At 49.4% G+C, this 14,955-nt stretch overlaps 1 protein-coding gene across 1 annotated transcript in view; it reads right to left on the bottom strand.

Moving 5' to 3' along the window:
• LOC6599967 (protein kinase shaggy) overlaps positions 1–14,955 on the bottom strand; it is a 43,722-nt gene that overhangs the window by 7,932 nt on the left and 20,835 nt on the right. Inside the window, exons 2-3 of the mRNA XM_026993409.1 lie at positions 608–798; positions 453–536 (exon numbers count right to left, since the gene is read on the bottom strand). Coding sequence (XP_026849210.1) covers positions 453–536; positions 608–798 — 275 coding nt within the window. The remainder of the gene's footprint in view (positions 1–452; positions 537–607; positions 799–14,955) is intronic.

Raw genomic sequence — 14,955 nt, 5'->3', positions numbered from 1 at the left:
TAGATGGATAGATGGATAGATAGATAGATAGATAGAGATATATATATAGAGAGAGAGAGAGAGAATTGTATGACCAGTGGAATGAGATCGAGAGATCAGAGAAAAGGCTCTTTCCAGAATTAGAGATTACGAGAAAAGATACCTGGGGCTTGAGCACACTGGCAAATATTCCCAAATCGATGGGAAATTCAGCCAACTTGAGCAAGTAGTTTTTCGGTTTTTTGGAATATGAAAATGAAAGAGATTTATATAACACAATTCACAATTTGGTAAGACTTTAAGATAGATTTTAAGAACGGGCTTTTTTCTTTTCCTTTTTTCCACACCACTCCCCCTCCATCCCCCACCCCCTCGTTCAGTTCCCACCCCCCCAGACCTTTCTAAAGCCACAAGCTAGAAGGAGGCACTCTCAAGGATCACAGCGATCGAAGGAGGAGGACTGGGACACTCACCTTTTCACCGCTCGAATAGAAAAAGTACAAAAGCTTCACAATATTACAATGCTCCAGCTTCCGCATTATTTGCAATTCGCGATTCTATAAAGGAATACAGAGAATATATATCAAATATGCAGATTATACAGAGGTATGGACTCGGGTTTACGTACCTTAAATCGTCTGTCTTGTAGAACTTTTTTGATTGCCACCAGTTCGCCGGTGTCGCAGAGCTTGGCCTGGAATACCACACCGAAGCTGCCATTGCCGATGACCTTTGTGTCTGTGTAGGAGACCTCTTGTACGCGATCGGTGCCCTGGCCGGGTGTTGCAACAACTGTTGTAATTTTGGAACCATCGCGACCTGTTTTTGTGGAGGAGAAAGACGGAGGGAGAGTATGTCAGTATTATGTGCCATTAAATGTGAAATGCGAAAGATATCCCTTATATAATCCCCTCCATTGGTGATCCCATAAAACCCACCCACACACACACACACCCCCAAAGAGAGAGAGAGAGAGAGAGAGAGAGAGAGTACCTGTCGTCTCCCAGGCGCCCTCCAGCTTCTCCTTGCTCTTATCGACCTCCTTTGGAATGGACAATGCGACGCTGTGCTCGGGCCACAAATCATTCAATTTGCCGATCAATTGCTTCATGCCTAATCGGAGGGATCGATATATATCAGATACAGATATCAGAAACAGAGGAGAACAGAAAACGAGGGAAAGGAAGTGTGTTCCAGTTCCACTATTCCAATATTGCGGGGAGCACGAAAAGCGGCCACACTCGATTGGAACCGTGGAAACGAAACACCAACAGCGAGACAGAGACAGGGAGAGAAGGAGCGAATGCAGAGGAAGATTAGAAAGATAAAATGGAAAACTGGAGAAGGACATCGACTGATCATCTTGATCCCCTTCATTCCAACCGATCTGCACACACACACACATATATATATACATATATATATATATATATATATATATATGCATGTGAATGAATGATATGAAGGTCTGCCTTCTGGCTTCTGGCTTCTGCCTTCCGATTCTTTTCGCATTTGTTTTTTCTAATTAATTTTGGCATTAGCGCCAAACTGTCGACGGTGGCAGCTGCTGCATCGCATCTGCCCCCCCGTCCCCCAGCCTCTGCGCGGGGCGACACATTTCAGGTTCAGGTTGTGTGGCAGGCGACGGCGACATCGACATGCAGGAGAGTGAGCTGTGATGGACTTGGACTAAGGACAAGGGTTACGGAGCGGCAGGGCAGGACGGGGCGGGACATCTGGGGGTTCTCTCCTGTACTTGGATCCTTGTACTGCTTGCCACCAACACTGGCCGTGCTGGCGCTGGCCGAGGACGAGCTCTTGGTGCTCTTCTTAAGGGCCGCCAACGACGAGGAGCAGGTGGAAGCCGCCGCAACAGCTGCTGCCGAAAGGGACTTCGGTTTTTTCTTGCCATTCGCATTGGCGGCATTGCGCCGCCGTCGCACATCCGATGGCGACGACGAGGAGTTGGAGCTGGCCGACGAGGAGGACGTTGACGCTCCCGTGGAAGAGGAGCAGCCCTCCGAGGACGAGGCGGAGCTTGAGGCCTCCGAGGAGGAGTGACTGCTGGAGTTGCTCGAGGAGCTGTTGTCGTCGCTGTCGTTCGAATCGCTCGAGGATCGACGCTCCTTATCCTTCCGCTGGCGCTGTTGCACGGCCTCGGCTGCTGCTGCCGCCGCTGGCGGGGCACCCTTTGAGGGCGTCGCGTTGCCATTGGGCCCAATGCCGCTTCCGCTGCCCGTCGATGGACGCCGCTTGATCTTGGCCGCCTTGGCGGGCGGCTTGCGTGGCGGCATCGGTGTCCAGGGTCGACTGCTGCTGGCCCCCGGCGCTCCTGCTGCCTTCGCCTCATCGATCGAGATTGGGATGGCCATGGAGATGGAGTTCTGTCTGCCCGAGGCTGCTCCCGAGCTGGTCGCCGTATCGGCGCCCGCACCACCGCCGTCCGACTCGCTGGCATCGTTGATCGAGGCAGAGGCAGACTCCGTGCCAGTGCCAGTGCCAGTGCCTGTGCCTGTGCCAGGGCCCGTGCCCGTCGCCCGCTTCTTTTTTCGCACCACGCGTACCACTTTGCGGACACGCGGCACCGCCATGGGCACCACCTGTGACCTATCCACCTTGAGACCGAGGAGCACCGCCGCACGACGCTGAAACACTGAGCCACTGCTGCTGCTGCAGGTTCAGCTGCTGCTGTTTTGGCCTAGTTTTTGTTGCTTTTTCTCGCTTCAGTCACTTGACTTGACCAACTTTTGCACCGACACCATCGACACCATCGACAGCACCGCTGTGACCGCTGATCGGTTGACGTTTCTTTCGCTTTGTTCTGATCAATCGATCAAAAGATCCGTTCCGATCCGAACGGATCGATCTTCAAATAGAAAAAACAGATAGAGCGAGAGAGGGAGTGTGTGAGAGAGAGAGAGAGACACTTAAATAGCACGAATTCGAATTCGGGTTATTTTCGTTGGAGGTTTGTTTCACTTTTATCGATCTATATCTATAAATATATAGATGTGTGTATCTTTGGCGGCTATATTGATCCGATCTGAACCGTTCTGTTATGTTTTTGTCTCTGCTTTCTGCTTTCTGCTTTCCGTTCCGATCCGATCCGAACCGATCGCTCGAACTTCCGTTGCACAATTGGCCACAGATCTGCCATATCTCGCAGTCAGTATCGCTCTATATCTCTGGCCACGACGACGAACGGCCCGAGGCTCGGTCAAAGGGGTTCGGGTTTTGGGTTCGGGCACCCACCCACCCACAAGACGGAATCCCCTGCGCGTTTAAGCTGCGGCACGCACTTGGGCGCTCGAAGAAAATTGATCATAATTATTTCGGCAATTTGTTGTTTTGCTGAAATTTAATTGCCGCAAAATCTCAGCGAATCTCTGGGAATGCCACAAAACGATAAGGCAAGGTCGGGAGAATGGGGAATGGTGAACGGTTCGGCCAGATAGATAGATACAGAGATACAAAGACAGATACCGATGAATGGCACAAGACAGAAGACGAACAGCGGCAGTCAGGTGAAGCCAAGCATGCGACACAGCAGCCACGCCCCTTTGGCCACCAATCTAGAGAGGCGGCAGTTCTCTGACAGCTCAATGCAAGAACAAGAAGCAACAGAGACAGCGGCGGCAACAGAGAACAAGAAGAAGATTCAGTTGAAGACGCAAAAGAAGGAGAAGAAGGAAACGACTTGGAGGAGGAGAAAGCCGTAGGACGGCGGAAAGCAGTAGCGTGGGAAAGGCGGTAGAGTGCGCAGTGGAGTAAGCAGTAGAGTAAGCAGTAGAGTGAGCAGTAGAGTGAGCTGTACACTAGGCAGTAGAGTAAGCAGTAAAATAAACATTAGGACATTTTTAAGCTAAAGCAGAGCAGCATAGTGTTGGCAAGCAGTGCAACATATACAAATGTGCATATGTCGTAAAAGAAAAGAAGAATCCAATCCACCAAAGCAGTAGAGAAGCTGTCAGCGGGGTGGATGACAAGCAAGCAGTAGAAAAAGCAGTATAATCAATTAATTAGGCAGGGAAAGAAGCAGTAGAAGATTGATAGCAGAGACCGTTGAAGAAGCAGTAGAACAAAATAAAATACGTAGAATAAAGCAGTATAAGAGAGGAAAGCAGTGCACTAGAAGGGTAAAAACCGTGCACAAGAAGGGTAGAAACAGTATATATGTATGGATTTTCTATGTATGTGTGTGTGGTAGATGTAAAGCAGTACCAAGCAGTTAGACCTCGTTGGTTAGGCAGTGATAATCAACAAGCAGTAGAATACGAACGAAAAGACAAAGCACTAGAGCAAAAAAAAAGTCCAAAGACAGGCAGGAGGACGAGGCGTAACGGAATGGAACGGAATGGAACGGAACGTAACGGAAGAAATGCAATCTGCCATCGAAATTTATTTAATTTTAATGAATCAATTAAGAGACATAAATCAACTCAAATCAAATCGAAATATATATACTCGGAACGAAATAAACGTAGAAAAAGCGAAACCGAAAGGCAGGCCGAAAGCAGATTTAACCCTTGGCATGGCATTGGCATTGTTCTTCATACAGAGATGTGGCACGTATCTGTAGAGGCGCTACAAGAATGTGTTCCACAGAGTGACATCAGAAAGAGAACAGAGATCAGGGCAGGGCAGGGCAGGAAAGGGCAGGGCAGGGCAGGGCCATTCTCCGCATACTCCTCGAATGAAGCGACAATCGGGAATGGATAGTCCACAAATCGGTTAGCTAGGGGCTCCCCCTTGCTGCCTTCTTCCCAGTTCGTTCCCTTTGGCAGCCTTCACTCGAGTCGCGGATCGATGTTCCACTTCCATGACGCTTCCCGTTTCGATCCGCTGCGAACTGGCGGCGGCAATCGTCTAAATATTCCTGTAGTCTTCCTGGTGTTCAATCAATTAATCAATTGCCTATTCAGGAGTGCAAGACATTAACGATTTATGCAGCAGCTGAATCAATCAAGTCATCAGAAGAGCGCACAAACATGGTCTATGGCCGAGGGAATGCCACTGTGGGATACCCTTTCTTTCGTCGAATACTCCGTGGTATCGGGCCTCGGAGTGGGGGCCAGGGAATGGGCTGGCTGATGGGATCCACACAGTTGGAGCGCTGTCTAAATGGGAAAGCAATTTGTTTGCGGGCCCCTCTGCTCGACAGCGTGGACAGAAACTAATCGATATACAAGGCAGTTGGCACTACTGTCGCTTGTTGGGGATGGCGCAAGCCGAAGCCGAAGCAGAAGCAGAAGCAGAAGGCAGGGGGGCGTGGCCGTGGTCGTCGGCGTGGGCGTGGGGGTGTTGCATGCAAATGGAATGACGCAGTGCAGAAAGTGGCGAACGGAAAGAAGGACGGGGGCACAATAGAGAATCGAAATGGCAGACAAATAAAAAAAAAAAAAAACAGAAAAAACATCCCTCGGCCCCCCTCTGACACATGCCCCATCCACAGGCAGAGGATCCATCCTTTGGAGCCGTGTCGAAAGCAAATTAACTCAACGAAACTGTTTATGGTCTAAAATTAAACCCGACCACGCCCCTCCACACCCACACCCGCACCCACACCCCACACCCCATTTTTCATTTTCTATTCTCCATTTTCCTCGTGGAAAAATAACGAATAAATGAATGAATCATTGAACAACTGATTCGTTGGAGCCCCCTTTATTTTTGTTGTCTTTTGTTTTGGGGGTCGAGGGGAGACGATTGAGTATTGATGGGCAATAATTTTGCCAGGTCTTTCGGAAACGGAGAATCATTGAGTACGAAACGTGGGAGTATTTCGAGTCCACAAATCTTTGCGGCATGCGGAAATGTATAGCAGAAAGAATAAACCTTTTGGGGGAGGGTATCATATGCCCATGAATCCTTCGAGAGGAGTCCTTGAATGAGTAATCCCAAGGCATATAGCTGGATAGCCCCTCAAAGAGTTCTCCTTTAATTATATTTGTTATTTATTTATCGTTTTTATTGTTTTTTGGCTGCCATCGCTGGCTGTCGATCAAGACGCGAGGGACCGACATGCGACAAGACACGCGGGCGAGATCACGAGATGGCCCACAGAGAGAGGGAGAGCGAGCGAGAGAGAGAGAGAGAGATAAAGAGAGAGTGCTGGCAGGGCACGGCACTTGGCAGGCATCATCGAAAGACCCATGCCTCCCCTACCATTCCACTCTTCTATTTTTCAGAAAATGCGCTCAACAATTTCCCATTGCATACTTTCAGGCGAGAGGCGGAAATTCAAGAAGAGAGAACGAGAAGCCGCAAAAGTGCCATAGCCGTTGTGCGTGTGAGTGTGTGTGTGTGTGTGTGTGTGGAAGCCATTTTGCCCCAAGAGAAGTGCAACAGCAGCAGCAGAAGAGAGAGAGAGCAAGCGCCAAAAGGGAGTGCAGCATATAGAGTCTGCACACTCTGCTCTCTTTACCTCTCTCTCTCCCTCTCTCTTTCACACTTTGGCAGCTGATCAAACACCAGAGAGAGAGAGAGAAAGAGCGAGAGTAGGAGGAGGGACTGGGGCTGGGACTGGGGCCGGGGCTGTTGGCAACATTAAAATAATGAAAGCAAAGGAAAATACACATACAAAAAAATACAATGTAAAAAAAGATACTGCGAAAATAATTAACAGCTGAGCAAAGCAGCAACAACAAACGAAGACCATACTCGTACGAGATACGGAGAGGTTCAACTGTGTGGAACGCGGGCAATGGCGATTCCAAATTCAAATCAAAGAACAAATCCCTCTGGCCATCCGCTGGCATCAAATGTGCTGCGTCACGGACACGACATGCATGTTGTTGCACACAGCACACACAACATCTTCTATATATGTATCTCTTCCGGCCTTCTCAGACCAGAAAGAGAGGGAGCCCTCAGTACTTGGTACCATACCACTTCTGGTATCCAGAAGAAGATGTTATATACCGCTGTTGAAAAGATTCAGCATGTACGAGCTATATCCCATCCAATCAAGGGGTAAATCGATGGGATGTCCTGCACCGGATCCCAAAATTTGTAGTACGTAGGGAGAGCTATCACAACAGGTTGATTCAAAAAGCAGCAACAGCTGCCACTAAATCCAGAGGCAAGAGGCCACCACACCAAATCCCCCGCCCTGCTGCTATCATCAGCCTGCTCCCAAATTGACCTTCCTCGTCTCAACCCCCAGCAAAGAGGCAGGGAAGGCAGGTCCAACGGATGTTGGAGGTAATGCAAAAAAAAAAAAAACACCATTTGAACAGCAAAACAACGCAACGCCCAGACCACATACAAAGTGGGACTGTGAGACACGCCTCCGTTTTGGCCCATAGATACAGTGACACTCAGACACTCAAGCAGTGGGGATCTTCATACAGTGAAGGCCCCTGCGGGTGGATCCAAGCACAGTAGCTGTCGGCCCGCTCCACCCATGAGAGCCTTCACTGTACTCCACTATATATATATGTATTCCCAAATGTATGTTTTGTTGGGCTTTGATATTTTTGGAAAAGTGTTTTTTTCGCTCTGTCATTCGTTTGATGAGACAACCGCGTGATTATCGCCCCACAACAACAGCAACATCTTCTCTCCCTTTCCCCTGATACGACAGAGAGAGAGAGAGAGAGAGAGCATATACACATACTGTATATATATATATTGATTATATACAAATTGTACATATAATCACTGCCTGGCCTGTGGGTGATATAGCGCGTGCTTGCCGCCAGCTTCTTCTTTCAGTCGCCCTGCTGTTTCTGTGGCCGAAGATCATGCAGCAGCAGCAGCAGCAGAAGCGGGAGAAGATCCCATAGAACCCATAAGATCTACAAAGAGATCATCGGGAAGCTGCAGAAGAACCGAAAGAAAAAACTTCCATTCCATTGACTAAACGAATGACTTTTGTCCGTTCGTTTATGGGGAATTTGCACCGCGAATCAACGTGTAATGCGCTTCCCCGATCATAGGGCTGAAGCCGTGGAAAAAGGCCATTGGATGGGAGATATGGGAGGTATTCAAAAGAAGCACAGGCCTCGGGCATAGGACTAGCCATAGGGCTAGACATGGGCATCAGAGGCCAGAGCAAAGGCTCTATCTCTATCTATTCGTGAAGCTCATAATCAGTGGGCATCAGAAAATGCAAAATCACTTATATGACTGTACGGATGGATGGGAGATAAACGCCAAGCAACCTGTCACTGGAAAACCTGAACGATCATTCCGTGTATGGAAATATTTTCAGCTGTTTCATCATCAACACGAGCTGAATGTAGGGGAGATGGGGCCTAAGCCAAGGGCTGATTCAAGTGGAATGTGGAGTGTGGATCTTTGAATTTTGCTAAAGCCGATGGGCTGGCATAAATCATCGAGACTGGCGTGGCACCCGAAGCCAAACAAGGCACAACAGGGTACGGTCTGGGTCTTATCAACATTATATATATTATGGCCTGTTGTAGAGCAGGAAGGCGGGGAAAATCTGCTTTCACTTATCAGTGTTGTGTGCTGCCTTCAAGATTTTTCACATTTTACGACATGCACACAAGATTCACTTCTCAGTCTGAAGAGGAAGCACTTCTACATATATATATGTATATGTATATGTTTATGTATATCCCTCAACATTTCCGCCTTTTAATAGTATTTTCCTTATTGTGTTTTATCGCAATTCCCAATGCAAAGAGCCATTGAACTCTTCTCCGTTTCTCCGCTTCTCCGAGTGATTTCTCTATGTCTATGCGTATATTCCCTTGAGTATTTATCAAGCTATCTCCATGCAATTGTTCATGATGAAATTCTTCTTCTCAGATGATTTTCCACTGCGTCAACCTTGGCGTTTTCTTTGTTTTGCCGAGCCTCGGTCCGGAGAGTGCGAAAACAAAGTACACCTCGTGCCCATTGGACGAGGGTGGGTGCCAGACGAACCTCTTGCCACACCCAATACTCAAAGAGTACGAGTATATGGATATATGGGCTTTGAGGTGGCTGAGAAGGAAGCGTTTCAATGGCCTAGATCTCAGGGGCTATGGTAGCTAGAGCAGGCTTTTACAAGTGCATTTCCAACAGCATAAAAGAGTCCAGCACAAGTCTGATGTTCTCTCGATTTACTCTGCTTATTCTTATCGATTTGTCAGCTATCGATTCTGTCGTATCACAGGCGTTCCCCACAGAAATCCACCATCCGATCGTATCGTCTTCTCATCAGCTTTCCGGGAATCCTGTGGCGTGAAGATCACGCGATCCAATTGCAGCTCTTCGTAGAACTCTTATAATTTTTCTTTCTGCAGTTGGTTTTTTTCTTATCATCCGAAATTTTCCAACACAATACTTATCTCCCACTGCCCCCCCCTTGTCTGTGTGTGTGTGTGGGTTTTGTAAACAGTCTCACCGATAGATAAACCTCTGGAATTTTCCAAGGCACTGGGGCTTGGACCCTTTCGAATGATTCAAAAACTTACCTAGAAAGAGAGAAAGAGAAACGACAAGATTGATTAGTGGATCGTTGCGAGTTCTAAGAGATATATATATATATATATAGAATATTTAGGGGGGTATATGGGGGGCAGCGTGCAGCGAAAGTCTTGGGGGACGAGGTCTGGGACATTTACCTAGGATATTCTTGAACTTTTGCACCACTTTGGTCCAGCTGACGCAGGACTGGGTTCTGGAGAGCTTTGTGTTTGTGGCAGTCTTAACGCTGTCGTCGAGGCTGTCGAGGCCATCGAAGGCGGGCTCGGCCCCCTGCTCGATGTCCTCCTCCTCGTGCTGCTGCCGGCCATGGGCCCCCCCGTGGGCCTCCCCGTGGGCGTGGGTGTGGCGGTGGTGCTGTGGGTGGCGGGTGTTGGTGCTAGCATCGTAGTGGTTGGTGCCGTGGCTGTGGCTGCGACCCCGCAGCTTGACCACATCCAGATGCAGCTCCTCGTCCTCGTCGTCGTCGTCGACGGCCACACCGATCTGGACGTCCTCCTGGACGTCGAGTTGCGAGTGCTGGTTGGGGTCGGAGCTGCGCTTGTGGATCGTTCCGGCTGCGGTGGCATGGCGGCTGGACAGGGTTGTTGTATCACAGTGTTCTTTGGTGGTGGTGTCCACCCCGCTGGCCGCCAGATTGGAGGCCACCGTGGTGTTGCGCTTCTTGCGCTGCTCCTCGCGCTCCCGCTTGAGGAGGGCCTTCTGCTGCTTGGCCATCAGCTGCTTCTGCTTCCGGGCGAACTTCTCGCGCAGCTTGGGGCTGCCGAACTCGTCCAGGTAGTACATGGTGTCCTGCAGGCCGTCCTTGCGGTTGATCAGCCGCGCGTCGATGTGCGGATCCTCGCTGATCTTCAGCAGCGGAAAGTAGATGTGCCCATCGGTGGCCAGACTCTTGATGTCCCGCCTCTTGGCCGCCGCCGCGGCCACCGTCAGAGGGGCCTTGTCGAGGGGCAGTGGCTGCTGGTCCGTCGTCTCGCTGCCACTGCCTTTGCCGCCTTTGCCCTTGCCGCCCATATTGATCACTATCCCGGACTGTGTGTCCGATTGGGTGTCCGCCTCCTCGGGATCCTCTCCGTCCACATCATCCACAGCCACGCCATCGTCCTCCTCCTCCTCCTCGTTCTCCACCAAGTGGAGACCATCATCATCATCATCATCGTCGTCGTCATCGTCATCGTCATCATCACAGATATCCACCTCGTCGATGCGATCCTCCACATCGAATCCCTGGGTGCCGGTGCTGTTGGTGCTCTTGTACTTGATCCGGCGCAGGGCGTTGCCCCCGCCTCCCAGGGTCACTCCTCCGCCCACGCTGCTCAGCTCCAGGGCGGAGGCAGCGCGCATGCGTCCTCCCGGCGGATCGGATGACCCGCCGGAGCTGCCCAGCGATTCGCTGCTGCTGGTCGACTGCCCGCCGGCGCCCTCGCCCCCGCCGGCTGCCGACGAGGACACTGCCACTCCATCGTTGGGCGCTCCTGGTCCTGCCTTGGCCTCAGCCGCTCCGCGACCGCCGCCCCCCACATGCTCGATGCCACTGTCCTGGCTGAGCAACTGGCGACGCTTCTGCCACTTGGGCTGCGCTCCGTGGAGGCTCAGGGAGCCGCTGCTGCTGCGCACCGGCGGCAGCTGCTGCAGCAGCGTCTGCTGGGAGGCGCTCGAGACGATCACCCCGCTGTCCGCCGATCCTGTCGAGGTCTGCGACGAGAAACGCTCGCTCAATGGTATCTTGATGGGTATCGATTTCTGGTTCTGGTTCTGCTTCTGCTTCTGGCTCGACTTGCTGCTGCTGCTGTTGTTGTTGTTGTTGTTGTTCTTGTTGCTGCTGTTGCTGCTGCTTCGACTGCTGCCCCGGCTGCTGCTGCTGTTGTTGTGGTTGTTGTTGTTGGTGGTGGACAGGTGGACAGCGGGCGGTGGCGGCTGGGCGGACGGCGCTGCTGCTGCTGCTTCTATGGTTGTTGTTGCCATCAGGTTTTGGGGCTCTATCCAGGCCTATGTCTCCTATGTTCCGTCTAAGGGTTAAAGGTCTTTCCGTTGATTTTTTGGTTTTGTTTTGTTTTCTTTCTGTCTTTCCTTCACTTTTGCTTCAGCTTTTCCTTTTGGCTATTTTTCTTAATTTCTTTCTTGGTTTTTGTTTTTGCACTCGCGGCGCTTCAGAGTCACATTGCCTGGAGGATCGTTGCAACAAAATTGTAATTATAGACAAAATTATAGACAAATTATGTATGTTGTTGTTTTTGTTGTTGTTCTTAATTTTATTTTGAGTGCACTTTTCCTTTTTTCCGCTTGGGTTTATTTTTATTTATTATTCTTGTTTCTTTTTTGTGTTTTTGTTTAACATTTTTCTGGCTATTTATAGCGTCTCATTTTTTTGACACACAGAAAACAATGCAAAAAAAAACAAAAACACTTTAAATTTGAACACACAGAAAAAATATATATATTTAAGAGAGAGAGAGAGATATATGCAGTGATTCTTTGAATTTTCTTCTGCGACAAAAAACACACACAGACTGCTTATCGAACTGTTTCTTCTACTGCTTTGCTTATCCAGCCAGCCGGCCAGCCAGATAAGTGCTATTGAACTGCTTTAGCCGCTCCTTTTCTTGTACCGCTTTATTTTCAACTGCTTCCTCTACGCCCTGCTTCCTTCTGCTGTTCTCGTTCTCGTTCTCTGCCTTGCTTCGTTCTGTTCTGCTCTGCTTGTACTGTTAACCGCCGGTAAGCGCGCAAAAGCAACATGTGCTCTGGTGAGGTCGCCCGCTAAATGAAACTGAAACAGCAACACCAGAGCGCCAGAACCCCAAAGCCAAAGCCAGAGGCAGTGCCAGTGCCAGTGCCAGTGCCAGCGCCAGCGCCAGGCGTTGCGGCGGCTGGTGCGGTGCTGCTGATGCCGGGGGAGACTCAAATTCCAAATTATTATCGCTGACGCACGCACACATACACACAACAAAAAGCACAGCCATAGAGAAAGAGAGTGAGAGAGTGAGAGACAGGGAGAGTGGGAGAGAGAGAGAGCAAAAGAGCGCCAGCGACAGAGAGCGAAAGTTAGCTTTTTGATGTGCGATGTGCGTCGCTGCCTTTGCGGGCGCCCCGTCGCGTATAGGAACGTTTGGAATTGAATCATCAATGACAGAGCGGAACGTTTGGAACCAACGAACCACCTGCCAGCCGCCAGAGCAGCGACTTTTTTGAATGAAAGAAACGCCGCCGCTGCTGCAATTTTTGGCAGAGCGAGAAACAGAAGCCACCATTCCCTTCGACTAATCTGGCACCACCCCACCTCCACACACCCATAATCTTATCAGTGTCGAAACTCAAAAAGAAAAAGATAAGCTTTAAAATACAACAATTTTTGTTTTATTTTATTTATTTATGCATATTCTCCACAGGTCTCTTTATGGTATTGTTTTTCAGACTGCTATTGTGATTTACGATTGCCAGAGAAGGAGGACGGGTACGTGGAAGGTGTTAAATCTAACAAGAAAATCTAGTAATAACGCTGTAGCTTAAGATTTCGCCTATGGGATGGCTTATCTCAATGGAATTTAGATAAAAGTCAAAGGGTTGTGCCAGCGCACAATATGCACCAAATGATTGGCAGCACTGTCTCAGAATTGGTAGAAAGAATGGGCAGCACTGTCTCAGAATTAGTGGAAAAAATGGGCAGCACTGTCTCAGAATTGGTAGAAAGAAAGGGCAGCACTGTCGCCTCACAATAAGTGGAAAAACAGTAGATGCTCTGCCCGATAAATGTGCAGGGATTTGGGGCACAATTAATGCTCCCTATAGAGCGATCTTTCAGATATACGTGGCATCTATAGCTGAAGAAAGCCCGAAGAGACAAGGAAGCGAAACCCTTTGTTTCCGGAGATTTCTCCACTTGGAAATACATTCTGCCCATATACATATGTACATATATTCCACTATCCATCCAATAAAATCAATGAGCCAGTGAATTGTTAAGAAACCGGTCATATGGATTGCTATTTTAGGTATGCCTTTCCATTGCTCAAGGGCAAAGTTCCTTTGGGGAAACTTTCTTGTGTGTGCCCGCGACCAATCGATGCAGGAGGACAAAGGAAAATGAGAGTGGATGGGTGGCAAAAGGGTATCATCATATAGAAGCAGGATTGGATTGGATGGCGATGGGATTGGAATGGGTTTGGGTTTGGGTTTGGGTTTGGCGACGCATTAGCGCAAATTAGAGGAGTGTCGAAAGCAAACCAAATGAAACTGAAACGAGCATAGAGCGTTTCCACGGAAGGAACACAAGAGAGTCCAGTCCAGGCAGCAGGAGGAGGAGGAGGCAGGAAGGTAAACAGTGAGACCAGAGACACTGCGCAATACACACAGAGGGAGAGGGAGGGGGAGAAAAAAAACAACCGACCACCAACCAAGTGGATTATTATTGCATGAGCCGAGTGCACGGTGTGGTTTCAGGCTGAAATCAGGCTGTAGGGAGGGGGGACTGGAGGTAGGGGCTTGGGTCATTACGGGGTAGGTTCTTAGGTCAGTTTGTTAGTTTAGTTGGTTAGGTCATGCCATGGCAGAACAAAGAAAGAACCCCAGAACCCAACGACTGCTCAAACAAATGTAACAAGAAACCTTCTGGAAGGAGGAACAGGAGCAGGTGGAGCAGAGTGCCGAACATAACCATAGAGGAAGCCTCCTTAAGGGCACACCAGTGCCAAAGGTCAGTCTTTGACAAAGAAGTTTCTTGATTTAGAAACGAATTATAGGTATGGCCACTATATGGTATATAGTTCTTAGAGGTAACCTTCTATCCTGCCCCTTTTTCTTCGAGTGTATAGTAGTTGTAGTTCTATTCCGTGAATGAATACCTAATTCCTTGAGGTATATTCTTAGAGGAAAGAGAGCCGAGTCCTTCCGCGGGCCTGGGGTTTCCTTCTTTCTTATGACTATTCATTGGAAAAACCCTGTGCCGTGTCTCTTCCCCCCCACCCCTCCTTACAACCCTCCTTAAACTTTCCAGAAACTTTCTTTGGCTTAAACCATTCGACTTTGACTTTCTCCGCACGAGTGACATTTAGAGACATTTGCATTTACCTTCAACCCGCTGCAGTGGCGACCCATCATAATTTGTTTTCATTTCGATCGACTTGACATTGGCCCCCCTCCCATTTGTATCTGTATCTGTGTGTAGTTCCCTTTTAATAATTGTATTCACTCGCCGCCAGACTGGAGACTTGCACTGTGCCACGTGCCTCCTAATGGGGGGCACGAACGGGGGGTTGGCAATCGAGTCAACTTTAATTTGAATATCAAATGAGTTGTTGGTGGGGGAGTGGGGCGTGGGGCCTTGGGGAAGGGGAGTTCTTTCTTCTGTTGCTCTGGCGCCTGGCGCCTGGCACCTGGCACCTGGCACCTGGCACCTGGGAAACCTCCCAGTGGACTTGAACTTGCATGTCGATAATTCCCTGACATTTACCGTTGTTCTTGCTGTAGCTGTTGTTTTGGTATTAACGGTGTAATTGCCCAGAGACACGGGCCAAAACAGGCAGCCCACGAAAGAGCAAG

The sequence above is a fragment of the Drosophila persimilis genome, unplaced genomic scaffold (genome assembly GCF_003286085.1).
Source record: "Drosophila persimilis strain 14011-0111.01,24,50 unplaced genomic scaffold, DperRS2 tig00000829-arrow-arrow-pilon, whole genome shotgun sequence".
Taxonomy (NCBI): Eukaryota; Metazoa; Arthropoda; class Insecta; order Diptera; family Drosophilidae; genus Drosophila; species Drosophila persimilis.
The sequence above is the reverse complement of the archived record's forward strand: the minus strand, read 5'-3'. Positions and strand labels throughout refer to the sequence as shown.